This window comes from Xenopus laevis, chromosome 5S (genome assembly GCF_017654675.1).
Source record: "Xenopus laevis strain J_2021 chromosome 5S, Xenopus_laevis_v10.1, whole genome shotgun sequence".
Taxonomy (NCBI): domain Eukaryota; kingdom Metazoa; phylum Chordata; class Amphibia; order Anura; family Pipidae; genus Xenopus; species Xenopus laevis.
Genome location: NC_054380.1, coordinates 30,660,913 through 30,683,852, shown reverse-complemented (window position 1 = coordinate 30,683,852; position 22,940 = coordinate 30,660,913). Strand labels below are relative to the sequence as shown.

Sequence of the window (22,940 nt, the reverse complement as noted above, 5' to 3'; positions counted from 1 at the left end):
TGATTTTGACCCGACCGATCCCACCGGAGCTCATGGCACATTGTAATCTGATCGTTCGGCCATACGGCCGAACAATTAGATTACCCCCGATATAGCCATGCCTGTTAATGGCATACATCGCCAAACGAGCGGATCTTTGCATCTATGGCCACCTTTAAGGGTCTTCCCGATCGATATCTGGCGACGATAACGATCGGGAAGGTTTGATTTTTAATCGACCGACCCGTCGGAGCCCCTTGGCGTATCGTAATCCGATCGTTCGACCATACTGCCAAATGTTCGGATTACCCCAGATATAGCCATGCCGTTTGTTGCATATCGGGAAAGATCCATTCGTTTGGCGATGTTGCCAAACAAGCAGATCTTTGAGTCTATGGCCAGCTTAAGTCAAATGTCTTGACAAACTCTGTAATATATACCTGTATGTGTGTATGGTACCTTATTCTATATATGTAATTTGTAGCACTGCTACACAAAATGCGGGTACTTAACTTTACACTATGTTCAGAGCAGAACAGCATGATAAAAAGTGTAGCAGTTGCAGGCAGATAATATATGCAATGTATATAGGGTGTGTAGCCACCCCGCACCAGAGCAGCACTGAAACTGAAATAATCTGGAGTGCAAAGACACTAAACTAGTCTGGCTCTGTGGCACCATCTCAGAGACATCAGAGAAGGGGACAATAAACTGCAATAACTTTAAAAAAACTTTCAGTTCTGTTTCCTGGATATGAAGTGAGGCGGAGCCTGAGAGCAGGGTATTTCTTCCAGCCCCGTCACACCAGATGGTGTTACAGTTGCTGCTATCTCCAGTGCTGGAACTTTTCCATCTGAGAGACTGGTGGAACTTTCTAATCACTCCATCAGCCTGCCACTCTGTTTCTGCTCAGCAGCAGGTACATGTGCAGGTGCAGCATTGGAGCCCCGTGTAAATAATTAGGGTGGCAATAATAAATAATGGCAGCAAAACTGACCAGCAGAGCCCTTCTGCATCACATCATTAGCAAGCATCATGCACCCTGCAAGATCTGCCCCTGGAGAAGGCTTGAGGCCAGGTATTGCTTCTCTGTGCCAAAGCAGAAGATTCAGCAGCCGCAAGTTGCAAACCCTCAGTGGGATGTCCAGTCCTACATGCCAGAAGCAGCTGCTTTGTCCAGCCTGCAGTCCTACCAGGAGTTGCTGCAGTTCTCAGTGCAAGACCCAGAGACATTTTGGGGGGTCCTTGCCAGGGAGAGGCTGACATGGGTAAAACCCTACCAGACTGTATCAGACTGTGACTTCACACAAGGACGGGTTAGGTGGTTTCTAGGTGGGCAACTGAACGTATCTGGTAAGTACCATATGGTCACAGGGGGGACATTAAAACTGCATGAAATGTGACGTCAAACTTCCCATGACAGTGTTTATTAATATTATGAATTGTTTGATAATGTAAGTGTGCCCAGTGTTGTAAAAATAATTACTGTGCGATTTCTCCGAAAGCTGCTGTTGTTAATAAGTGTAATACAGTTGCACAGCGGCAGGAATTATAATGCACGGTCAAATTTAGCGCTGGAACATTGCCAGGAATCCCCCTCCCCAGACGGAACTCTGTGGGGGTTATTTATAAACTGGGCAAATTTCCCCTGGGCAGTAACCCATGGAAACCAGATGATTGCTTTCAGTGTTCAACCTGCCGCTGGCCGAAAAAAAGCTAATTTTGGTTGCTATGGGATACTGCCCAAGAGCAAATTTACCCAATGTTTATAAATGAGCCCCTGTGTGTATGATTAGAATTTCATAGCTGTGTGTATGCCCCCAGTTGCTGTGTAGTTACCTGCTGCTCTATGTATATATTACCTGCCATATGCCTGGTGACTGAAGGTGGGAGAGCTTCCCTAAGGATTATAAGGCATGCGCATGCTGCACATATGTGATAGGCAGGTTCTATACAGACATTGCACTGCTAATGTAGTGTAATAGAGACCAGCAAGTTCTGCTGCTTAGAAATACATTCATTTTCTGAGTTTACTCAATGAATGTGGCTTCTGTGGCAGGGAACAAAGGGTTAAATGCATTCTTCTCGTTTTCTTGGCAGTCAGACAGTTCCTTTGCTTATGTTTCACTCTGAGGCGTGGGTTGGGCTCCAATCTCACTGTCGATTGGCTAAGACGAGGCGAGGAGTGGGTGTGTTTTGCCTTAATTTGCACAATATCGGTGTGGTCAGGAGAAAAAAAACCATGACTGCTTCTGAGGAGCCTATTGACTATTGTTGAGCATTGCCATAGTGACTAGATACTTGCTGAGGCTCCAAACTAAAGCAAGGGGCTCATTGCTTTCCCTCCAATGGAGTATTCCCCTCACACAGGGAAAGGGCCCTATGTCCTTATAATACTATTTTAACATCTAAGGGAATGCAACTATAGCAAAAAGTGATGCCTCTCTCATGATAACTATGCATGGTTTCTGTGGCAATCATCTGCAGCCCCACATTTCTTTTCATCTAAGGAATTAATCCCCAACCAGTGGCTCATGAGCAACGTCCTGCTCACCAACCCCTTGGATGTTGCTCCCAGTGGCCTCAAAGCAATTGCTTATTTTTGAATTCCAGGCTTAGAGACAATTTTTGGTTGGTTAGAAACCAGGTGTATTGCCAAACAGAGCCTCCTGTAGTCTGTCACTTCACATAGGGGCTATTCAATAACAGTCAATCACAGCCATTATTTGGCAATCCCAGGGACTTTTTTTCATGCTTGTGTTGCTCCCCAACTCTGGCCAGGGAACGAGGGGTAGGCAGGTTAGGCACGTGCCTAGGGCGCAAAGTAGGAGGGGGCGCCAGGCACTCACCTTCTCTGCCTCCTACTCCTAGTCCGGTACCGTCTGTCGATGTGGCAAGTGCTCACTTCCTTATTGCGAATGTGCACACTCCTTATTCTCGTGTGTGCCCTTTTCGTGAATGCGCGTTTTCATGCACGCGCATGCCTATCGGGCGATGCAACAGCCAGGCTGCATGATGCTGGGTGGCACAGAGAGACAGTCTGCGTCTCTGTTAGTAAGCAGTTTAGGGTTGCCACCTGTCCGGTTTTGACCCGGACAGCCCGTATTTTGAGGGGTTGCCCAGGTCTATACTTCCTGCCAGGTTTTCCAAATAAGGAAAACCGGGCGGGATTCCCTTGATTGACACGGCGATCGGCCAAACGCTGATCACTGTGTCATAGCCCCGCCCTCTGACATCACAGGTCCGCCACTGACGTCATAGCCCTGCCCACTGACGTCACGGGCCCGCCCACTGACGTTACAGACACGCCCACTGACGTCACGGACGTGCTTTACTTATTCACTACCTGGGAGCAGAGGGACAGTGTATATTCTATACATTACCATTACCTGATGATACTTATGAAACTGCTCTTACTGCTATAAAGAACTTTTTTGTGGCAAGAGTAAATGTGGTTGCTGAAAGATATAAATTCCGCCAACATGGACAACGTAATGGCAAGTCCACAGAACAATTTGTAGCAGCTTTGAGAGAGCTGGTTGTTACCTGTGAGTTTGGGAATCTAACAGATGAAATGCTAAGAGACCAAATAGTGGAAAAAACAAACTCACCTCACATTAGAGAGAGACTGCTCCTAGAGCAGGATTTAACCCTTGCAAAGGCTATTACATTTGCTAGCCAAATTGAAACAGTAGTGGCAGAGGCTAAAACTCTCAGTCAGGGAACTGCTGGGAATGTACAGATTGTGAATTCAACACTGTGGCCTAATAATGCACAGTCACAGGCAAAATACAGTGCTAAGGAAAGGGATTCACCTAAACTGCAAAGCCGTGCAGCAAATACAAATAGAAAATACTGCTTTCGCTGTGGTTCAACACAACACACTGCAAATCATGTTACATGTCCTGCAAAGGCTATACGGTGCCGCAAATGCACAAAGGTAGGACATTTTGCTAAGATCTGCCGTAGTTCTGCTAAAGATGTTCATGAAGCCACTACTACAAATGTATTAAGTGTGGATAAAGCTGATACATATATTCCAGACAGACAAGTTTATATGCACTGTCAGTGTCAGTACTGCTTCTGCTGACAAGGGACACTCCATTAACCTGATGCTTGATACAGGTTCAGCTGTTTCTTTACTACCAAAGGATATTTTCTTGAAAGATCCGCTTGTTGCCCCTGCCCTGAAACTGGACAGTTACTTAAAGAATCCAATCCCTGTGCTTGGTTGCTTGCCAGTGACTGTACAATTTGAATCAAATACTGCAAAATGTGACTTTTACATTGTGAATAAGGGTACTGCTATACTTGGAAGGGATCTCTTTGCTGCATTAAACCTACAATAAGTTGATGGTCTCATTACTACAGCACCAGTGCCTGCCACACAGACTGTGTCTAAAATTTCACCACAAAGCAACACTTCACTGGTTTGTGCAAAGAACGTTGTACACAAAGTTAAGTTGAGACCAGATGTAAAACCAGTACCATCCCCTGATTCAGCATGGGAAAAACTTGCTATTGATATTGTCGGTCCTTTTACAGATGCTCCTATTGCTATAACCTTGATAGACTATTACAGTAAATGGCCTGAAATTGCATTTGTTTCTCATATAACATCAGCTACAGTAATAACATTTCTGTCTACAGTCTTCATCAGAGAAAATAATCCAAAGGAGTTAATATCAGACAATGGACCACAGTTTGTCTCATATGAGTTTGAATCCTTTCTGAGAGAGAGGAATATTGTGCATAGGAAAACTTCAGTGTATTACCCACAAGCAAATGGAGAAATCGAGCGATTTAACAGAAGTTTGAATGAAGCACTACAGACAGTAAATCTTACTGGGAAATCTTGGAAAGTATTTACAACAGAGTTCCTACATAACTACAGAGCAACGTGCCATGCAACAACCCAATCATCTCCTGCTGAATTATTACATGGCGGATGCGCACTAAGTTACATGTTGCAGTTATCAAACTTCCACAAAATACTGTGCTTACAAAATCATCTACTGCTGACAACAAGCCAAATGCAAGGCTTATACTGACAGAAAACATGGTGCCAGAGAAGTGCACTTTCAGCCTGGATCTTTAGTCAGAATTAAGAAACCAGGAATACTGAAACAAGGACAATCTTGAAGTGAGATGCCTGTCTGATGGACGCATATGAAATGCAAGTCGTCTTGCTCCTGTTAGATAGGACTTTGGAGAAGCTCTGTTTTATGAAGGACATTTTCCTACTCATGATGTCAACTGCAATAGGCCTGAAGAAAGTGAACCTATAAGGCGTACTGAGAGAATCAGAAAACTACCTGCATGGACCCAGGACTATGTGATGTGAATAATGAATATTATTGCTTTAAGATGCATTGTTGTTGTTTATTACATTTGCCCAAATGCTTTTCTACTATAGGGGGAATATGTGGTTTTATACAAATGACCTGTAGATGTCACTGTGCTCAGACTTATACTGTGCATACTTCCTGACAGCTTAAAAGTGAAAGTGAAAGTTACTGTTGTATAATGGCTGCATGAGAGCCTGCAAAACATAACAGTAATAGAGAACTCATAAGAGCTTACTCATGAGAGCTTATAAGACAAGCTTGATAAAGTCATTTAAAAACACAAACACTTGAATGGGCAGGGAGTGAGCAAGAGAGAGTACAGATAAGCCCTCTGAATAATGGACTTCTGCTTATTTGTAAGGCAGAATAAGGGGAGGGGGAGATGTTTATACAGTGCTCATTATCTCTACTTAAAATAACGCAGATAATTAAAAGTCTGAAAGAAAATGAATGCTTTAAAAACAAAAACTAATAAATATGATTTTACATAACAAAATAGGCATAATATGTGGTGTTTATACAAAGGGTCTGTAGGTGTCACTGTGCACAAGAGTTATACTGTGTACATAGTACTTTCTAGACTGTTTTAAAGTATTAGAGTTGAAGTGTAATGGCTGCATGAACCTGCTAATAAAGCACTGCTATACTATACCCATCCTCTGCTACCAAAACATAACAATAATGTTTTCTATATATTTTACTTATGCTGAAAAAGCTGTAATGCCCCTTTAATATTTGATAATTAAGGTCAGTTTATCATGTTTGTATTCCTAGGCAGTGTTAAGGAGTATCTACTGTACATGACTTGCAGTAAGGTGGAATCAAGTGATACTGTATTATTGTATAACTTGACTTCCCAAGTACAAGGCTCTAGATTGATTTTTAAACACCTATACAAAACACAGATACAGGCACACAATTTTTTTTTTCCATTACAAAGATTCCAGACATGCCACACTGGAGCACAGTTGGAATCTTGGCTTCTCTCCTCTGTTGTCCTGGAAATAATTTTCCATGTTGCTAGAGCTATTATTATTTGGCTCCATTTCACTAAGGTCTGAAGGCATCATCTGTTCATCTAACTAGGTATTATATTGCTGTATGTAGGAGAAAAGCAATTGATACCGAAACTGAATTACAAATTGTTTGTTTGTATAATAAGCAGCATGTACAATGCCTTTATTTTGTGCACTTTTCCACTCCAATTTGAGCCTGTATGTTAGCCACCCACTCACTTAGATTGTAAGCTCTACAGGGCAGGGACCTCCTTCGTACTATGTCTCTTTCCACATAGTACTTAAGCTCTGTGTCCTTATATGAGCTCAGTGTACTGTGTATATTTATTGTATTTATTGTGTGACTTGTCCTCCCTGTGTATGATTTTATATGTTGTTCTTTTATATATTGTACTTTTATGCATTGTACGGTGCTGCAGCTCATTAGTAAAAAGTTATACATGCATACATACATGTTAGCTTTGCATGTTGTATGTAATAACAACCAGTTTACTAGCTGCATGCATGGCATGGCTGCCAGAATCTGCGACAAGGGGTAAGTATAAAGTATGGGGCATTTCCCCAGGGGGCAGTTAGCCTGGAGGGAGGATGGAGGTCGGTCTACGTGGGGTGGGGGGTACGGGTTTTTTTTCTACAGAGTTTCCTCCCCCCCCATAAGAAAAGCCCTACCTACTACCCTAGATAGTCCCCTTTCCCTGCTTCCCCCAGCATAGTTTGTTACCTCTAAAAGTACCCCTAACACTTTGCTCACATATCGGTACAAAGTAAGTGCAGCGGAGCTCATGGGCGACATCTTACAGATCTTTGGCTTCTTCTGTAAGGGAGCACCGTATTGGAGCATGCTCAGTTGGAGCAGTCTTCTGGTTCATAGCAACTGCGCATGCCTCAAAAGTGCCGGAAATTGCCAAAGGGAAGTAAGAGGACCCGAAGAGGACCCAAAGAAGACCGGGGATCCAGAAGATGGTGCCCATGAGCTCGGCTGCACTTATTCTGCACCAATACGTGAGCAAAGTGTTAGGGGCACTTTCAGGGGTAACAAGGGGGGAGCAGGGAGGGGGAACTATCCACGGTAGTAGGTAGGGGCTTTTCTAATTGGGAGGGTTTAGTTCTCCTTTTAATTAAGCATCCATTGAAGTGGCATATTCCTCATACTGTATTAATGAGCCACAAGAGCTACACAGTTATAATATGTTTGTTATGTTTTTAACTTAACTCCTATCCTAAGGGAATTTTCTTAACAAAAGCATATAAAAATAAAGAGAATAAAAGTTTTTCTTCTTGTGGTGTTCCATGTAGAGGTGGCCTGTGAGTTAAGGAGGTCTGTGGGTTGCTTTGTGTGTCATGAAGGTGCAACAGAATTACATGTACCTCCTACATAATTTTGTTTCTGTGGCAGACCTCATTCTTTTTCTAATAAAAATACTAAATTAATTATTACCATATCAGCACAGCCCATCCTGGCAATGGCACAGGCACAGAATAGCCAGCATACCATGCATATAAATGAATGTCATCAAGTTCAAGCCTGCATTTCAACCTTGAGGTTATTGAAGTGATATATATATATATATATATATATATATATATATATATATATATATATATATATATATATATATATATATATATATATATAGATATGACCCTGTAAAGCAAATAGATTAGAAGTGGTAGTAGGATTAACCTGCTTTTTATTATTCTACTGAGGTTATAGGCAGTGTGGCATAAAATTACAACATGCATCTTTCTGGCAATATGAAAGATGTAGTTTTTTGGCATTGTCATGAGATAATTGTCCTCTTTTATTATACCAGTTTTTATTTTTACTCAAGTTTAATAGTCATATTGGAAGTTCCTATCTTATATATTTATGCAGTTTCAGTGCATAATCCACAGGCATCTCAAACCAGCAGTGTAGTAAAGTAGTATGACAGTTTATGCATTAGACTACTGGTCCCCAACCTTTCTTACCTATGAGCAACATTCAGATGTAAAAAGAGTTGGGGAGCAACGCAAGCATGAAAAATGTTTCTGGGTGGTGCAAAATAAGTGCTGTGATTGCCCGTTTAGTAGCCTTTATGTGGAATGGCAGGCTACAGGAGGCAGTAAAACTGTTTTTTATGCAACCAAAAGTTACCTTCAAGTCAAGATTTAAAAAAGAAGCACCTGCTTTGAGGTCACTGGGAGCAAAATCCAAGGGTTGGTGAGCAACATGTTGCTCAGGAGCCACTGGTGGGTGATCACTGCATTAGACCATTATGTCTACCAAAAAAAATCAGAGGGGGGTGGACAGTTATGGGGTAACTGTGGCTCAGATGGGAAAGTACACTCCTGCTATGCTCCCGCAGACTCCCTGTCTTGGAACTAGAAGCCCATACAGAAGTAGTGTACAGAAAGAGAATATGCAGGCATGGGTTGGGTCCAGGTCTTACAATGGCAACATTTTGTGGTTTAGGATTGGGTGTAGGTTTTGTGAGTACTGGCTCGGGGTGTAAGTTAAGTGAATGCACTCACTTGTGCGTGCCTAACTTTTGGCACCCCCCAAGTATAAAAACAGGTTCCTTCTCCTTTAAAATATTCTGCCATGGATAATGCTGGGTACAAGTTCTCTTTAATTTGGGTACTGGTGAAGTATGCTTAGTCATTCCTACTTTCCAAGTGCACCGGACTACAATCTACAGTCTTTGTCCTCAAGATTAACTTGCTTTATAACTATCTCATTTATGTCAGTCATTACATAAAATGCTTCCAAGGAACAATGATGGGCAGGTCTGATAGACCTGCCCATCAGGTCATTGGGCCAAGAAACAGTAGGGAAAGTCAAGTGGGCAGGCTTGTCATACACATGAACACAGGTCACACTTACCAAGGAGACCTACACACAAGGATGTGCAAAGATGTTTATAGTAGGGAGAGGAATATTTATGATATTGTTAATATTTACAAAATCAGGCCCATAGTCTTTGCAACAGGGCTGGGCCAAGCAGACCGGGTGCCCTAGGCAACCCGGCCAGTAACCTCTCTCCTGAACGTGCGGGGGCACACCCACACAGTGATGAGAGCAGTGATAGAGGGGAAGGGAAAAGGCAGAGGGGAGGGGAAGCAGCAGAGGGCCAGAATGCGGAGGGGAAGCAGCAGAGGGGAGGGCCAGAGTGGGGAGTTGAAGCAGCAGAGGGGAGGGCCAGAGTGGGGAGGGGAAGCGGCAGAAGGTCAGAATGTGGAGGGGAAGTGGCAGAGGGGAGGGCCAGAGTGCGGAGGAGAAGTGGCAGAGGGTAGAAAAGCAGCAGAGGGGAGGGCAAGCAGCAGAGGGGAGGACCAGAGTGAGGAGTGGAAGCCACAGAGGGGAAGGCAAGTGGCAGAGGGGAGGACCAGAGTGAGGAGGGGAATTCACAGAGGGGAGAGGAAGCCGCAGAGGGGAGGGCAAGCGGCAGAGGGGAGGATCGAGCAGCAGAGGGAAGCCCCCTCAATTTTTTTAACATAACTTTTAACTACTGGGACAGCACACTGCTCCTTTAAATTGCAAGTGTCAAAACCTTAAATGAAAAGCCACAAACACAAAAGGTCTTGTTGCAAATAATCTTTGAATTCCTTTGTCTACTACACAAAGTTCATTTTAAGGTGATCTACCCATTTACCACATCATTCATCAGGTTGTATTCATCAGTTAAATCTAACATTTAACCTATATAAGTAAAGTGTAATTGTTACATCAAGTAATAAATTGGACTGCAAGTTAGGAGCAACTTTACCCTGTATATTATTTTAAACACATTTGCTGGACAGCAGTGATTATCAAAGCAATCATTGCCACCTTGTATCTGATGTATTCTTTGCGAAAAAAGCCAGTATCATGTTTCATTTAAAAAAGACTGGACCTCCCCAAATTCCAGCTGGGTCAGCCTGTCCTTTATTGCTTTTATCTTATCAAACATGATGTCCAAGCCTCTTCCAAATTCTAGTGCCAGAGTAAACAGCACGTTCCCAACAGCACAATGCCTATATGCTCTCCTCTGCCTATCTAGCACAAGTTTACTTTGTGGTACATAGTAAATTGGTCAGATGTCAATTGGGCAGGTTTAAAAATCCAGTCAGAATGAGCACAGCCTCAGTTTGTTGATGTGGTCTCACTCCCACCGCCTGCATTCCTGATCTTGTCAAGGTGGGCATATCAGGACAAGATCCGCTTCTTTGGCAACCTCTCCAAACAAGCAGATCCCATTTATAGCCACCTTAAGATAGAGTCCTGCATGGGTCCAAGTGGAAGGACCTTTGCTTGACCCAGACCCGCTGACCCCTAATCCAACCCGCACCCACCACATCCCCCTACCCAAAGCTGCTACTTGATCCAGACTCTATAACTTAAACCTTCAGATCCGGGAGCCGCAAAACTGTTCTGTGATTTCATCACAGAACAGAAGTGATGTCACCCGGTACTAATTCTTCTGGAAAGGCACCAAAAAAAATCACATACAGCACTAAGGAGGGTGGGTGGGGACCAGTCCCACACATTCGCTAGGTACCGAGGAGGGTTACCCATGGACTACCCACATGGTCAGGGAAGGATTTTCTACCCAGAGCCCGACAGCTTTGTGGGTACTCTGTTGGTACCCGACCCAATGCAGGACTCTACTTTAAGATACAGTCCGCAAAGGCCAGAACTAGAGGTAGGCAGAGTAGCCACGTTCCTAGGGCACAAAGCTGGGGGGCGCCAGGAACGTACCGTACCTGCCTTCTACCCCTAGATCTGTCCCCAAAAATTGCATGAGCGTCAACTCGTGCATGTGCGCTATTCTGGAGTATGGATGTACAATTATCCCTACCATTTGTTTTACATGTAATACTGACACTGGTTCATACTTTGATACATACAGTATACTGGACTGGTACATTGTATATATTCTCTGTACACATTATAGACAAAACCTTTGCTTATTACAAATTCTTTTATGTCTATCCCTAGTGAATTGCCTTGACAAGCATGTGCACCAGTGTCCAGAAAGAATCGCCTTGATCTGGGAGAGGGATGAACCAGGGACTCATGTCAATATCACTTACAGGTTGGTCACCCATATTAACATAGTAAGTTAGGTTGAAAAAAGACACACATCCGTCAAGTTCAACCTTTAAAGTCTATATATAACTTGCCTAAATGCTATTTGACCCAGAGGAAGGCAAAAGACCATTTGAAGCCTCTCCAATTTGCCTCAGAGGGGGAAAATTCCTTCCTGACTCCAAGATGGCAATCAGACTAGTCCCTGGATCAACTTATACTACAAGCTAACTTTCATAACCCTTTCATAGCTTGCTAAAAGCCATCCAACCAATTCTAAAAGTGAACTAAGCTTTCTTAGAACTCGGAGGTGTATGTCATCTGGCCCTGGCAGCTTGTTCAAATTAATTTTCATTAAAGCTTTAAGAACCATATCCCGAGTCTGCCACTGATTGAGCTGAGCCAACAGTGCAGCTATGAAGTGAGCCTGGAAACTCTGACAACTCTATTGTATATAATGAAGAAAATAACTGATTTAGCACATTTGCATTTTCTTTATCTGTTACAACCATACTGGTACCATTATTTAAAGGACCAACACTCTCAACTTGTATCTTTTTACTATTAATATACTGAAAAAACTTGTTGTGGTTAGTCTAAACCTCTTCAAGATAAGTTGCAAAAAAGAAAAACTTACACTCGCACACCATGCTTGAGAAAGGGGTCACGCCCCGAAACGTTGCATCCGCAAATAAACGAGCAAGGTTAAATCCTGCTAGAATTATCCATGTTGTGCTGGTGTGTCTTGTATCTAGTCTAAACCTCTGCCACTATGCGCTCCTCATTTCCTATCTTTGCCTCCCAGATTATAGTTGTAAAACATTTATTATAGTGTTTATATTCATTAAATGCTGCTTCTGCCTCCACAGACTTGCTATTTTTAAATGTCTCTCTCTTCTTTCCTATTAACTTCCTTCTATATTAAGTCACATAGGGTGCTTCTACATTTACTTCTTAAAGGAGAACCAAACCCTTTTTATTAAAATCCCCTACCCTATATAGACCCCCTCCCTGTCCCCCCCCAGCTTAGGTGTTACCCTGGGTAAATGCCCCTAACGCTTTACTTACCCCTCGTTGCAGAGGGCGGTCTATGTAGGGTAGGGGATTTTAATAAAAAGGGTTTGGTTCTCCTTTAACAGAATAAATTGAGAACAGAAACAATTTAGTATCGTTTTAAATGACAACTTTTTGTCTTGGCTGTTTCAAGCCATATGCCTTAGAAGCCTGTGTAATATATATTTCACTGGTTGCATCTTTAGAACAAACCGCTCTGTAGCATGGAATGTAAAGGTCAAGTTCAGCTTAGTAACAAGACCTTGTGCAGGAGAGAAGGATTGCCACTAGAATGCAGATTGAGATCTTTTCTATCAAGGTTTGCTATTCATCTCCTGAAAGCCTTGCATGCCTATGTCTTTTAGGCTTAATATGTTGTAGTATGGTGTTTTCATTTAGTATTGAATTTGGTTTTGTTGTTTTTGTTTCTGGTATACCTGAGTATAACAAAAAAGTAATTCCAGCTCCGTCAAAGATTATGTAGAGTAAATGCCACATGCTTGTTCAAATAAGATCAGACTGTGTTTAACTGTTTATTTAGGGTACGTTCAGGTTGTCCAAAAATAGGTAAAATACATACTTGCATACTTACGTGCAAAGGCAAAAGACGCCATTTTTTGCTCAAGTTACCTACCCACTTATAACAGTGAAATATATTTTGGGACATTTTGTTACCTACGCCTGAAGCAATTGCACATGGCCAAAAAAAATTCCTTGTGTGATTTACCCTTAAAGTTTTAAATGTGTCTGTCCATGTGTTAGTGTAGAACAAGGGAATGTCTAGTGCCTTTTTGCAGATTAGGCCTGTATTGGGGAATTACTGTACATTACGGCCAAATGCAATAGCCCTTTACTAGTTGGGAAATGCAATAGAAAAGTATGAATATAAGGACTTTCCACCTAATTATGAGGGTTGAGACCTGTTACTGAATTCTTATTGCTTTTACAAATTGTAGAAGGGAAGGGTGTAGTCCTACTGGTTCCTGTCAAGGTGCTTGCCTGCAGGCTCATCAAAATTGTGGGAGGAAATTAAGCTTGGCATAGGAGATTGCATACTGCCTGCTCCCTATAGTGTTCTCTGGGGCATTGCTGAATAAAACATACAAGGAAATAACCTGACCAAAAAAATACAGTTGGAGCAGCCTGCAATGATGTTTCTGGAATATACGCCACACCATTTATTTGGTGTAGCAAAGTTTTTCATTTTTTTCTATCTGCTGGGCTGCCATTGGAAATCATGGCACCCCTTTACTACTCAGCTAACAAGGCTCCCCCTCCCCAAGTGATCTAGGTTACTAGCTAATTGCCCTCCTAGCAAGGGGAGCACCAGCCATGGGGCAAGGTGAAAACATTGCCTCAGGCGGCATTTCCCTGCAAGTTACCAGGTGCAACAAAAAAGCCGTTCCTGGTAAATTTACGATAGCGGAATGGCACTCTCTGCACTAACAATGCACCCTCCCTGGACCTGCTGCAATGGAAGGTGGGAATAAGAGTGGTGGGGAGGGGGGCAGTATCACAGGACCTGCCCCAGGGCAATTTAGGGGCCTGAATCGGTCCTGCTCCCAGCCTGCTTGAGTGGCAGACTCTGCCAACTAATAGACCGAGAACCCCATTTAAAAAAGAAACGAGAGCCTATATAGGACATTCTGTTACAGGTAGGGTTGCCGGGGCCGGTATTACAAATTTACTGGCAATGTAGTTGCCGGTAATTTGTAATACCCTTAAGAAAAAGCCCTTCGCCCGCCCCCAATTCGCTCAGTACTTACCTTTTTTCAGGTTTCTGTCCATTGCGCCTGTTGCTCCGCCCCATTTTTAAATCACTGTGCATGACTCCGCCCCTTTTATGGCACAGTTTGCCCCTTTTTGTTCCTGCCCCCCCACCGGCCAGTGGGCAACCCTATTTACAGGTATAGGACCTATTATCCAGAATGTATGGAACCTTTCTGGGGTTTTCCGAATAAGGGATCTTTCCATTATTTCCTTCGCTTTACATTATGTCCACTCAAAATTATTTTAAACATTAACTAAACCCAAAAGGATTGTTTTTCCTCTTATAAGGATTAGTTGCATCTTAATTGGGATCAAGTTCTAGGTATTGTTTTTATATTTCAGAGAAAAAGAAAATCAATTTTATGAATCTGAATTGTTTTATTAAAATGGAGTCTAGAGGAGACTGACTTCCCATAATTCTGAGCTTTCTGGATAACGGGTTTCCAGATAATGGATCCCATACCTGTACAATTAAACATGCCCACTACTCAACCCAAACGTTGACCATTACTACACCCCATTTTCTTTTCAAATCTGACAGCCACATCTGCTGCCACAGGGTCCCTAAGGGTTCCATTATGCCCCCCCATTTTTTGATGGCAGCCTTGTTTCTCTGTAGCTAATCCAAAATATATAACTTAACTAGCTGTCCCCACCAAGACGACATATAACTAGCCTCAAAGCTAATAAAATTGCCCATAGTGTATGTGAATGTAATAAGGACCTTAGAACACAAAGCTATCCACTCGCTAGAACACTCTCTTCACTAGCAACAAAGTCTGAAACAGTTCATTCTTCCACAAGATTATGCAAATTCCTAGAGCTTCCATGAGAGGGCAGGTTTAAACATGTTGCATAAAAATGGCTTAGCATGTGTCAACCTGCCTCAGAAGATTGCTTGGAAACCAAACTTAATTGACATGTATTAGACTTGTATATGGTTTTCATACAGATGATGTGACACAGGCTGCACCGTTTTATTATGCAGATTTACTACATAAAGATCATATTAGCAATATAAATGTCATTTACCCTATTACACCAATTTGCTATGCAGTTCTGTAACGCTATATACTCTGGCTGCACTTCTGCTGAAATTCAAAGAATTGTCTACGTGGGTGAATAAAATGTGTGTAGTTTGCCCATTGATGTGTTGCCAAATGGCACAGTACCCACTTGTTCTGGATGTGCGTCACCTGGAAGTAAGGAATAGTCTCCGGAAAAATTAACCAGGCAATGAAGGTTCTGTGTGAAAACAATGACCTTAATAAGAATATGTCCTGAAAAAGTAAATGTTTTACAGGTTTATCAAGTACATTGTTAAACTAATGAAAAAGTGGATTTATTTATCAGATTAAAGAGAAAGGCCATTGTAAAGATATAATGGCATTACAGGTATGTAACTGGTTAGTCTTTTTTTTCTACCTAAACACTTCTGTTCTTCCAGCAATTGTGAGCTTTCTTGATAAAGAGTTTCTGGATAAATGATGTCATACCAGACAGTCTTAACTCAAGCATGTATTTAAATTAAGGATGCACCAAATCCACTATTTTGGGATAAGGCCAAACCCTCAAATCCTTTGTGAAAGATTTAGCTGAATACTGAACAGAATCCGTATTCTAATTTGCATATGCAAATTAAGGACGGGAAGGGGAAAAAAGAAACACATACGCAACCCTCAGTTTCTTTTTATTTCTTTGTTTTGTGGCTAAAAGTCACATGATTTTAAGAATTCTTTTTCAGTTGGTCCGAATCCTGCTGAAAAGGGGCCAAATCCTGGATTGGGTGCATCCCTAATATAAACCTTATACATATCCACACTGTAGGTAAACACATTACATTGAAATACACACACTCCTTATATTAAATTATTATTTACCTTTTAATTGACAGTGATGCCATGAAAGCAGCAACCTTTACCCTAGTACCCCTTGCAGAGTGAGAGTGCAGATAGTAAGACATGAGAGGTTATGCCCCTGGCCTAGGGGGTCAAAACATTTAAAACAGTTAAAAGAACTGTGAATACTCAGGGGTCAGAGGTGCAAGTTATTTAACCAAAGCAAGGAAGCAATATGAGCCAGCTAGTACTGTAGACCAGGGCACACTGATCTGTGGCAGATATATGGTGAGGTTCAGCTGGAGGTGAGGTAAATTAGTGAAAACATTAACTGTTTATTTAACTGGAAATGTAAAGGGTGCAGGCTGTAAATGAACATTAATTTTTACAGACAGTAGGGTCAACCAGGAACCACCTAAAATCTGTCATCTTTACTTTTGACACTTGATAACCTCCCCACAAGTTCACGCCTGTATTTGTGCCTCGTGATCATTTATAGCGAAGTATCATGTACATGAGGAATTTCTGTCTGTATTTATAGGAAGCACACTTATTTACATTTCTCTTTTAACAAGCTGTATACATCACCAGAATTACTACCCCAGTTTCTGCCTTTAGTTTATTGAAGTCTTGTGATGAGATCCACAGTTCATGAATACAGTTTATGGGTTTATCCAAGTGCTGCAAGATATTCGATGCTGTCTCTATAGCCCTTCAGTTTAAACCCTTGTACTCAGTACTTTTTTTTTCTGCTTTGGTAGATACACGATATGTGACTGGGATGCTAATTCACTCCTGGTAACCAAGGGGAGCAGGGGAAGTGGAGTGCAATGATATCTATGTTGAAAAATAAAGGTCTTCTTTTCCAGTAATATACTACCTGATTTATGACCTTTTGCCAAAGGAAAAGTTTCAGAATCCTAATGAGAACAGATATAGCCCTTGTGAACGTGTTAGTGCAGAAGCCTAGACAGCACAGCCAGATCCTTGACAAACTGAAAGTGCTCTGGATACTCAGAAGTGAAAATGAATTTCCCGTTAACATTATCATGCCCGCACATCTATGTTGAAACGGTATTTTCTACAAACTTTTCAAAAATGTACATGAAAGTAAAAGTAGTTTGAACAGCTCTGTGCCAGATCATAGTCGGTTTTTCCAGAACCAGCATTTCTGGTTTGGCAAAAAGTAAGAGTATACATTTACTGACCCTGTACTTGAATTACTCTTAAAAACAAGGACCAATTGCTCCAAGCCTTTTAATAATAAGAGGCCTGCATGTGAAATAATTAGTGTGCCAAGACTTTCTGGCACTAACCAAAAGTCCAAAACTAACTGCATGGTCACAATCAGAGCTATGCTGGCAAATTATATCTGTCAAATATCAGTTTTTTTAATATGATTGTGGGTTATTTATTAGACACTGGGGAATCGATCCCAAAAGTACTTAAATACTGATTTAGCCCAGACTACAAATTTGTTCACAACATAGGGTTAGATATGGTTCCAGATACTAGAGCTGGCCAAAAGCAAGGAAATAAAAGCTTATTGGCCAGTATCATAACAACAGCATGACGCCCCCCCCCCCAAAAAAAATCTTTGGAGGGTCCAGGTGCACAGTAACCCCAACCAGTACTTTCCACCACCAAGTCACTGGCTCACTACCACTGCTTCTCAGCCACTTGCCGAATGAGGTAAAAGCGCCGCGGGGGAGAGAATTAGCTATAGATAGAGAAAGCAAACCCCCATGGTGAACAGAATGTCAAGAATCCACACTTCAAGGGATGGATAAAGGTATCTTCTCTGATAAATATTTGATTTGTTAAAAACTGATTTTCCTGATTATCAGGAAAATGTTGCTGAAAGTAAGAAAAGCTTTAATAAATGGGGCAAATATCGAACTGCCCAGTTCCAAACTGCCCCTGTAAATCAGATTTCCAACCTAAAAGTTGGTTTCGAATAAAATATGCAGCTCATCTTAAATGAAAAGGTCTGTTGTAGCAGTATGTAAAGGTGGCCATATATGCTACGTATGAAAGATCTTTTGTCTACAGGCCCACAAAGGCCCGGCCTAGCGCGGCACATTTTTAGTGGTGGCCTGCTGCCTAACTGCATCAATATTTCCGGCCCCCGAGAACACACTTATAGAGGAAGCAGCAGAGCCAAATGCAATAGATGAGATATTAATGCGCACGTGCATTGGGGGTAGAAGGCATGCGCTGGGGTTAGGGGACATGTGAATGTGATGGGGCTAGGAGGCGCTTGGGGGTAGGGGGTGCAGGAGGCATATGGCCTAGGAGAGCCTCATTTCCGAATCCGGCGATGTTCATCCACTCTACTAATGTTAATTGTCAGATATGCAGGTAAAAACAAAAATAATTATTTAGTTCTATCTGACAATTCAGCATTAACGTTACGATGTTCAGGAACAGGGTCGGGCCAGACCGGCCAGGCATCCCAGGCAACCTGGCCAGCCACATCGCCCCCCACTGTGCATGTGCATGCTGTCAGATAGGTGCATGTGCACACGGAACAGGACACCAGACCAGACAAGGGTAGGCAGCAGTTAAAGTTATGTGCTGGGCGCCTCCCAAGCTTTGCACCCTAGGCACATGCCTACTCTGCCTGCCCCTAATCCAGGCCTTGGTCGGGAACCTTATCAAAATTTTCAGTCCTGTCCGATAGCCAAGAAGACCGATAGTCAAGGTTTTTAATCAATACCAGTCTCCCACACACACCGATTATCCTACAAAATAACTTTCATATATATGTGTATGGCCACTGTAACTCTTTAAAACCAGAGCTAGCATATTTATTGAGGAGTAACCTTTGGTTCCTAATGTATTTGCTTGAAAAAATGATTGGATGACTGTAACTATTTATGCTATTTGCAACATATTTGTGTCTAATGTTACATGATCTTATTTTAGTAGTAACGTTAAATAACCATTTCTCTTTAGAGAACTCCTAAATACAACATGCCGCATTGCCAACACACTGAAGAAATATGGAATCCAGCGAGGAGACCGAGTGGCTATATACATGCCTGTTTCTCCTCTTGCTGTGGCTGCCATGTTAGCCTGTACCCGAATTGGTGCTGTACATAATGTTGTCTTCGCTGGATTCAGTGCTGAATCTTTGGCAGGAAGAATCAATGACGGTAATTAAAACTGAATGTCATTTCTGTTTCTTTTATTATATAGTCTCAGAGTGTTTTCGGTTCTCTAAGGAGGTAGTTTAACTATATAATCATAGATCCCTTCCCCTATCAAAGTAAAACACATGCTCCAGGATCCATTAGGTATCTTGTCCTGGCAACACCAAAGGGCATTTGCATGGCTCATGAACACCAGCACAAACAGTATATGGCCATCACCTGTTATGTTTTGTATCTATTAATTTGGTAATTTTTTAGTTATACCAACGGGGAGCCATAAATCAGTTGTAATGACTCTAAAGGGCAATGTTTAACGTATTTCCAGGTACCAATTCATCTTTAAACCTAATGATTGACTTACACCAGCAGCTTAGAAAAGTCACATTCAGTTCCACAACAGGTTTATCCTTCAAAACAGATACCATAAATGTCCACCATAGACGACCTTGTGCATGTAAATGATACAACAAACTAATCTATAGCATGTACTTGTTCATCTCTATCATAAGAATGGAGTTTGTGTTTTCAGTTTTTGTAAGTTCATTTGCTTCTCTCAATAGCTTGCTGCAAAGCTGTCATCACATTCAACCAAGGGCTGAGGGGTGGAAGAATAACAGACCTAAAGAAGACTGTAGATGAAGCGGTCAAGAATTGTCCTTCAATAAAACATGTCTTTGTAGCACACAGGACCGAAAATGAAGTCCCCATGGGTAAACTTGACATACCTCTTGAAGAAGTACGTTGTTTAAATCTGTACTAGTGCAAAATAAAATAGCGTATCTCGATAGGTATATGCCGCTGCTTTCCAAACTTATAGAACGACCAGTTCTAAACAACTTAATAGGTTTGCATTTTTTTTTATATAGTTTTTGAATTATTTGCCTTCTTCTTCTGACTCTTTCCAGCTTTCAAATGGGGGTCACTAACCCCAGCTAAAATACAAATGCTCTGTAAAGGTACAAATTTATTGTTATTGCTACTTTTTATTACTCATTACTCTATTCAGGCCTCTCCTATTCATATTCCAGTTTCTTATCCAAATTAATGCATGATTGCTAGGGTAATTTGGACCCTAGCAACCAGATTGCTGAAATGTTGCTGAATAAAAAGCTAAATAACTCAAAAACGCAAATAATAAAAAATTAAAACCAATTGCAAATGGTCTACAAATATTACTCTCTATATGATTGTAAATGTTTTGAAGGTGAACATCCCCTTTAAATGAAATATTTTTTCTTTATTTATATTGATTTCAGGAGATGGCCAAGGCAGATGCTACATGTCCTCCTGAAGCTATGAATAGTGAAGACATGCTATTTCTGTTGTATACATCTGGCAGCACTGGGAAGCCTAAGGGCATTGTGCACACGCAGGCAGGATATCTGCTCTATGCTGCTTTAACACATAAGGTATGGAGAACTTTTTCATACACGTTTCTGCTAAAATCCCTAAGTACTTATTATAACTGTGACATTACAAAGTATAAATATGGATTTTACAGTTTATGTTACATTATACAGTGTGGCACTGGAATGCCAGGGGCCCACATCAACCTCTTTATTCTCCTACTCTTTTAAATCTACTTACTATTTTCTTCGATTACTACCATTTTTTCCCATAAAGAAATAATTGAAATAGGCCAAATGTTTAGAAGCGCGAGAGCCCAGTCCGACACTGACATTAAGGGGCATATTTATCAAAATTTGAATATTTTAATTAAAAAAGTTCGACCAAACTAGAATACACAATTGGAGCTTGTTTATTATCAATAAAAAGCACGATTTAATCGGATTGGGGACAAACCCAAAAATCCGAATCATACGATTTTTTCTGATTTTTAAGATTTTTTGCCGAATTTTGCTTGCAGAACACCACTTCTTGAATTGCTGGTGCCATCTTGAAACTACAGTGTGTTTAAGAAACACATTGCAATAAATACTCATTAAAGAATATGAACTTCTGTTCCCCACAGGCATTAAAATCTGTATTAGTGCAACTTCATACCAGCACATTTGCTTTCTATTATCTGTTCTGCTGTGACTTTTTACCTCATACCCTTCAGCAGTGGGAATTGCCTTAGCTCAAGGGTGCAGCTAGCAGTTTGTTCTTTCTCCTATCTCACAGGCTGCCGCTAAATACACATGTAAAGACTGGTGTTGTAACATACCAAATGAAATATGTGCCAAACCATACATTGTTTTGCTTAGAGCACAGTCACATGTTGCAGAATCATGTAAAAAATTTTAGTGCGAGGGGGTTTGTAGAGGCGAGGGGGTTTGTAGAGGTGGGGGGAAATAGTGACACCTGGGAAGATCCTTTATTGATACTTTATAGAGTGAAATTCCGCCACTCTCCATTCATTGCTATGGGATTTTTAAAAGAGTATTTATCAATGGGTGAAAGTAAAAGCTCATCCTTTGATAAATACGCCTTTTAAAATACAATAGAAATGAATGGTGAGTGGCAGAATTTCACTCCAGTGGACTGTTGCGATCTCTAACTTCACTCTTTGATAAATATACCCCCAAGAAAGGTCCAAAACGGAACCGTAACGTTGACAATACATTTTTCCTGGTTGTCCACTGCATTATGAAGTCCTGGAGTGCATATATTGGTACATATTGGTATATATATATATATATATATATATATATATATATATATATATATATATATATATATATATACTGTATAGACAAATACAAGAGTCCTCTGCACTCAACCCATTATCAATATATTTAAGACAGAAGACATTTTGTGCATACTGCTTCTGAAAAATGCCTTACCCTTTAAACAAAACAGGGATTGTTTGTCCATATATTGCAATATATTTAAGCTGGCCAACTACGTCAAAGTCATCCCATATCTGGCCAGTCCTATGCTTAATTTTATCTGATTCATTAAGAATTCTATTGCTTTATTATACATTTTACAAAGGGACTAAGTTTTACCTGCAACTTACTTGCTGCTTTCAAAGTAAAACTCCCAAACTTGGCTGCCCTTTTATTAGACACCAGTGGGATCACCTGACTATAGCTGGGAAGGGTGGGAGCTACAACATGGAGCTGGTCACTGCTCCTGTATAAACTATAACAAACAAGGGAAAGTTGTGCTCACCACTATTTTTTAAAACCATTAGGCGGGGGTGCAATGAGGCTGTGACCACAAAATACATATGGAAAAATACAAGAGTCCTCTGCACTCAACCCATTATCAATATATTTTAAGGTGGCCATACACGGATAGATCCGCTCGTTTGGCGATGTCGCCAAACGAGCGGATCTCCCTCCGATATGCCCACCTTGAGGTGGGCAATATCGGGCTGATCCGATCGTGGGCCCTAGGGCCCAACGATCGGATCCTTCACGTTCGCAAACGGGCGGTCGGATCGCGGGACCGCATCAACGAACAGATGTGGCCGCGATCCGACGGGATTTTTAACCCCATCCGATCGAGATCTGGCCGACTTTCGGCCAGATCTCGATCGGGGAAGCCCGTCGGGGGCCCCCACACACGGGCCAATAAGCTGCCGACTCGGTCTGTCGGCAGCTTTTATCGGCCCGTGTATGGCCACCTTAAGACAGAGACATTTTGTGCATACTGCTACTGAAAAATGCCTTACCCTTTAAACAAAACAGGGATTGTTTGTCCATATATTGCAATATATTTAAGCTGGCCAACTACGTCAAAGTCATCCCATATCTGGCCAGTCCTACGCTTAATTTTATCTG

General features: G+C 41.6%; 1 protein-coding gene across 1 annotated transcript in view; it reads left to right on the top strand.

Moving 5' to 3' along the window:
* Nucleotides 1–782: 782 nt before the first annotated feature.
* The window catches only part of acss1.S (acyl-CoA synthetase short chain family member 1 S homeolog), a 51,656-nt gene continuing 29,498 nt past the window's right edge, over nt 783–22,940 (top strand). The window contains exons 1-5 of the mRNA XM_018265128.2: nt 783–1,332; nt 11,304–11,400; nt 19,013–19,212; nt 19,770–19,945; nt 20,466–20,618. Of these exons, the coding sequence (XP_018120617.1) occupies nt 960–1,332; nt 11,304–11,400; nt 19,013–19,212; nt 19,770–19,945; nt 20,466–20,618 (999 nt within the window). The 5' untranslated portion in view covers nt 783–959. The remainder of the gene's footprint in view (nt 1,333–11,303; nt 11,401–19,012; nt 19,213–19,769; nt 19,946–20,465; nt 20,619–22,940) is intronic.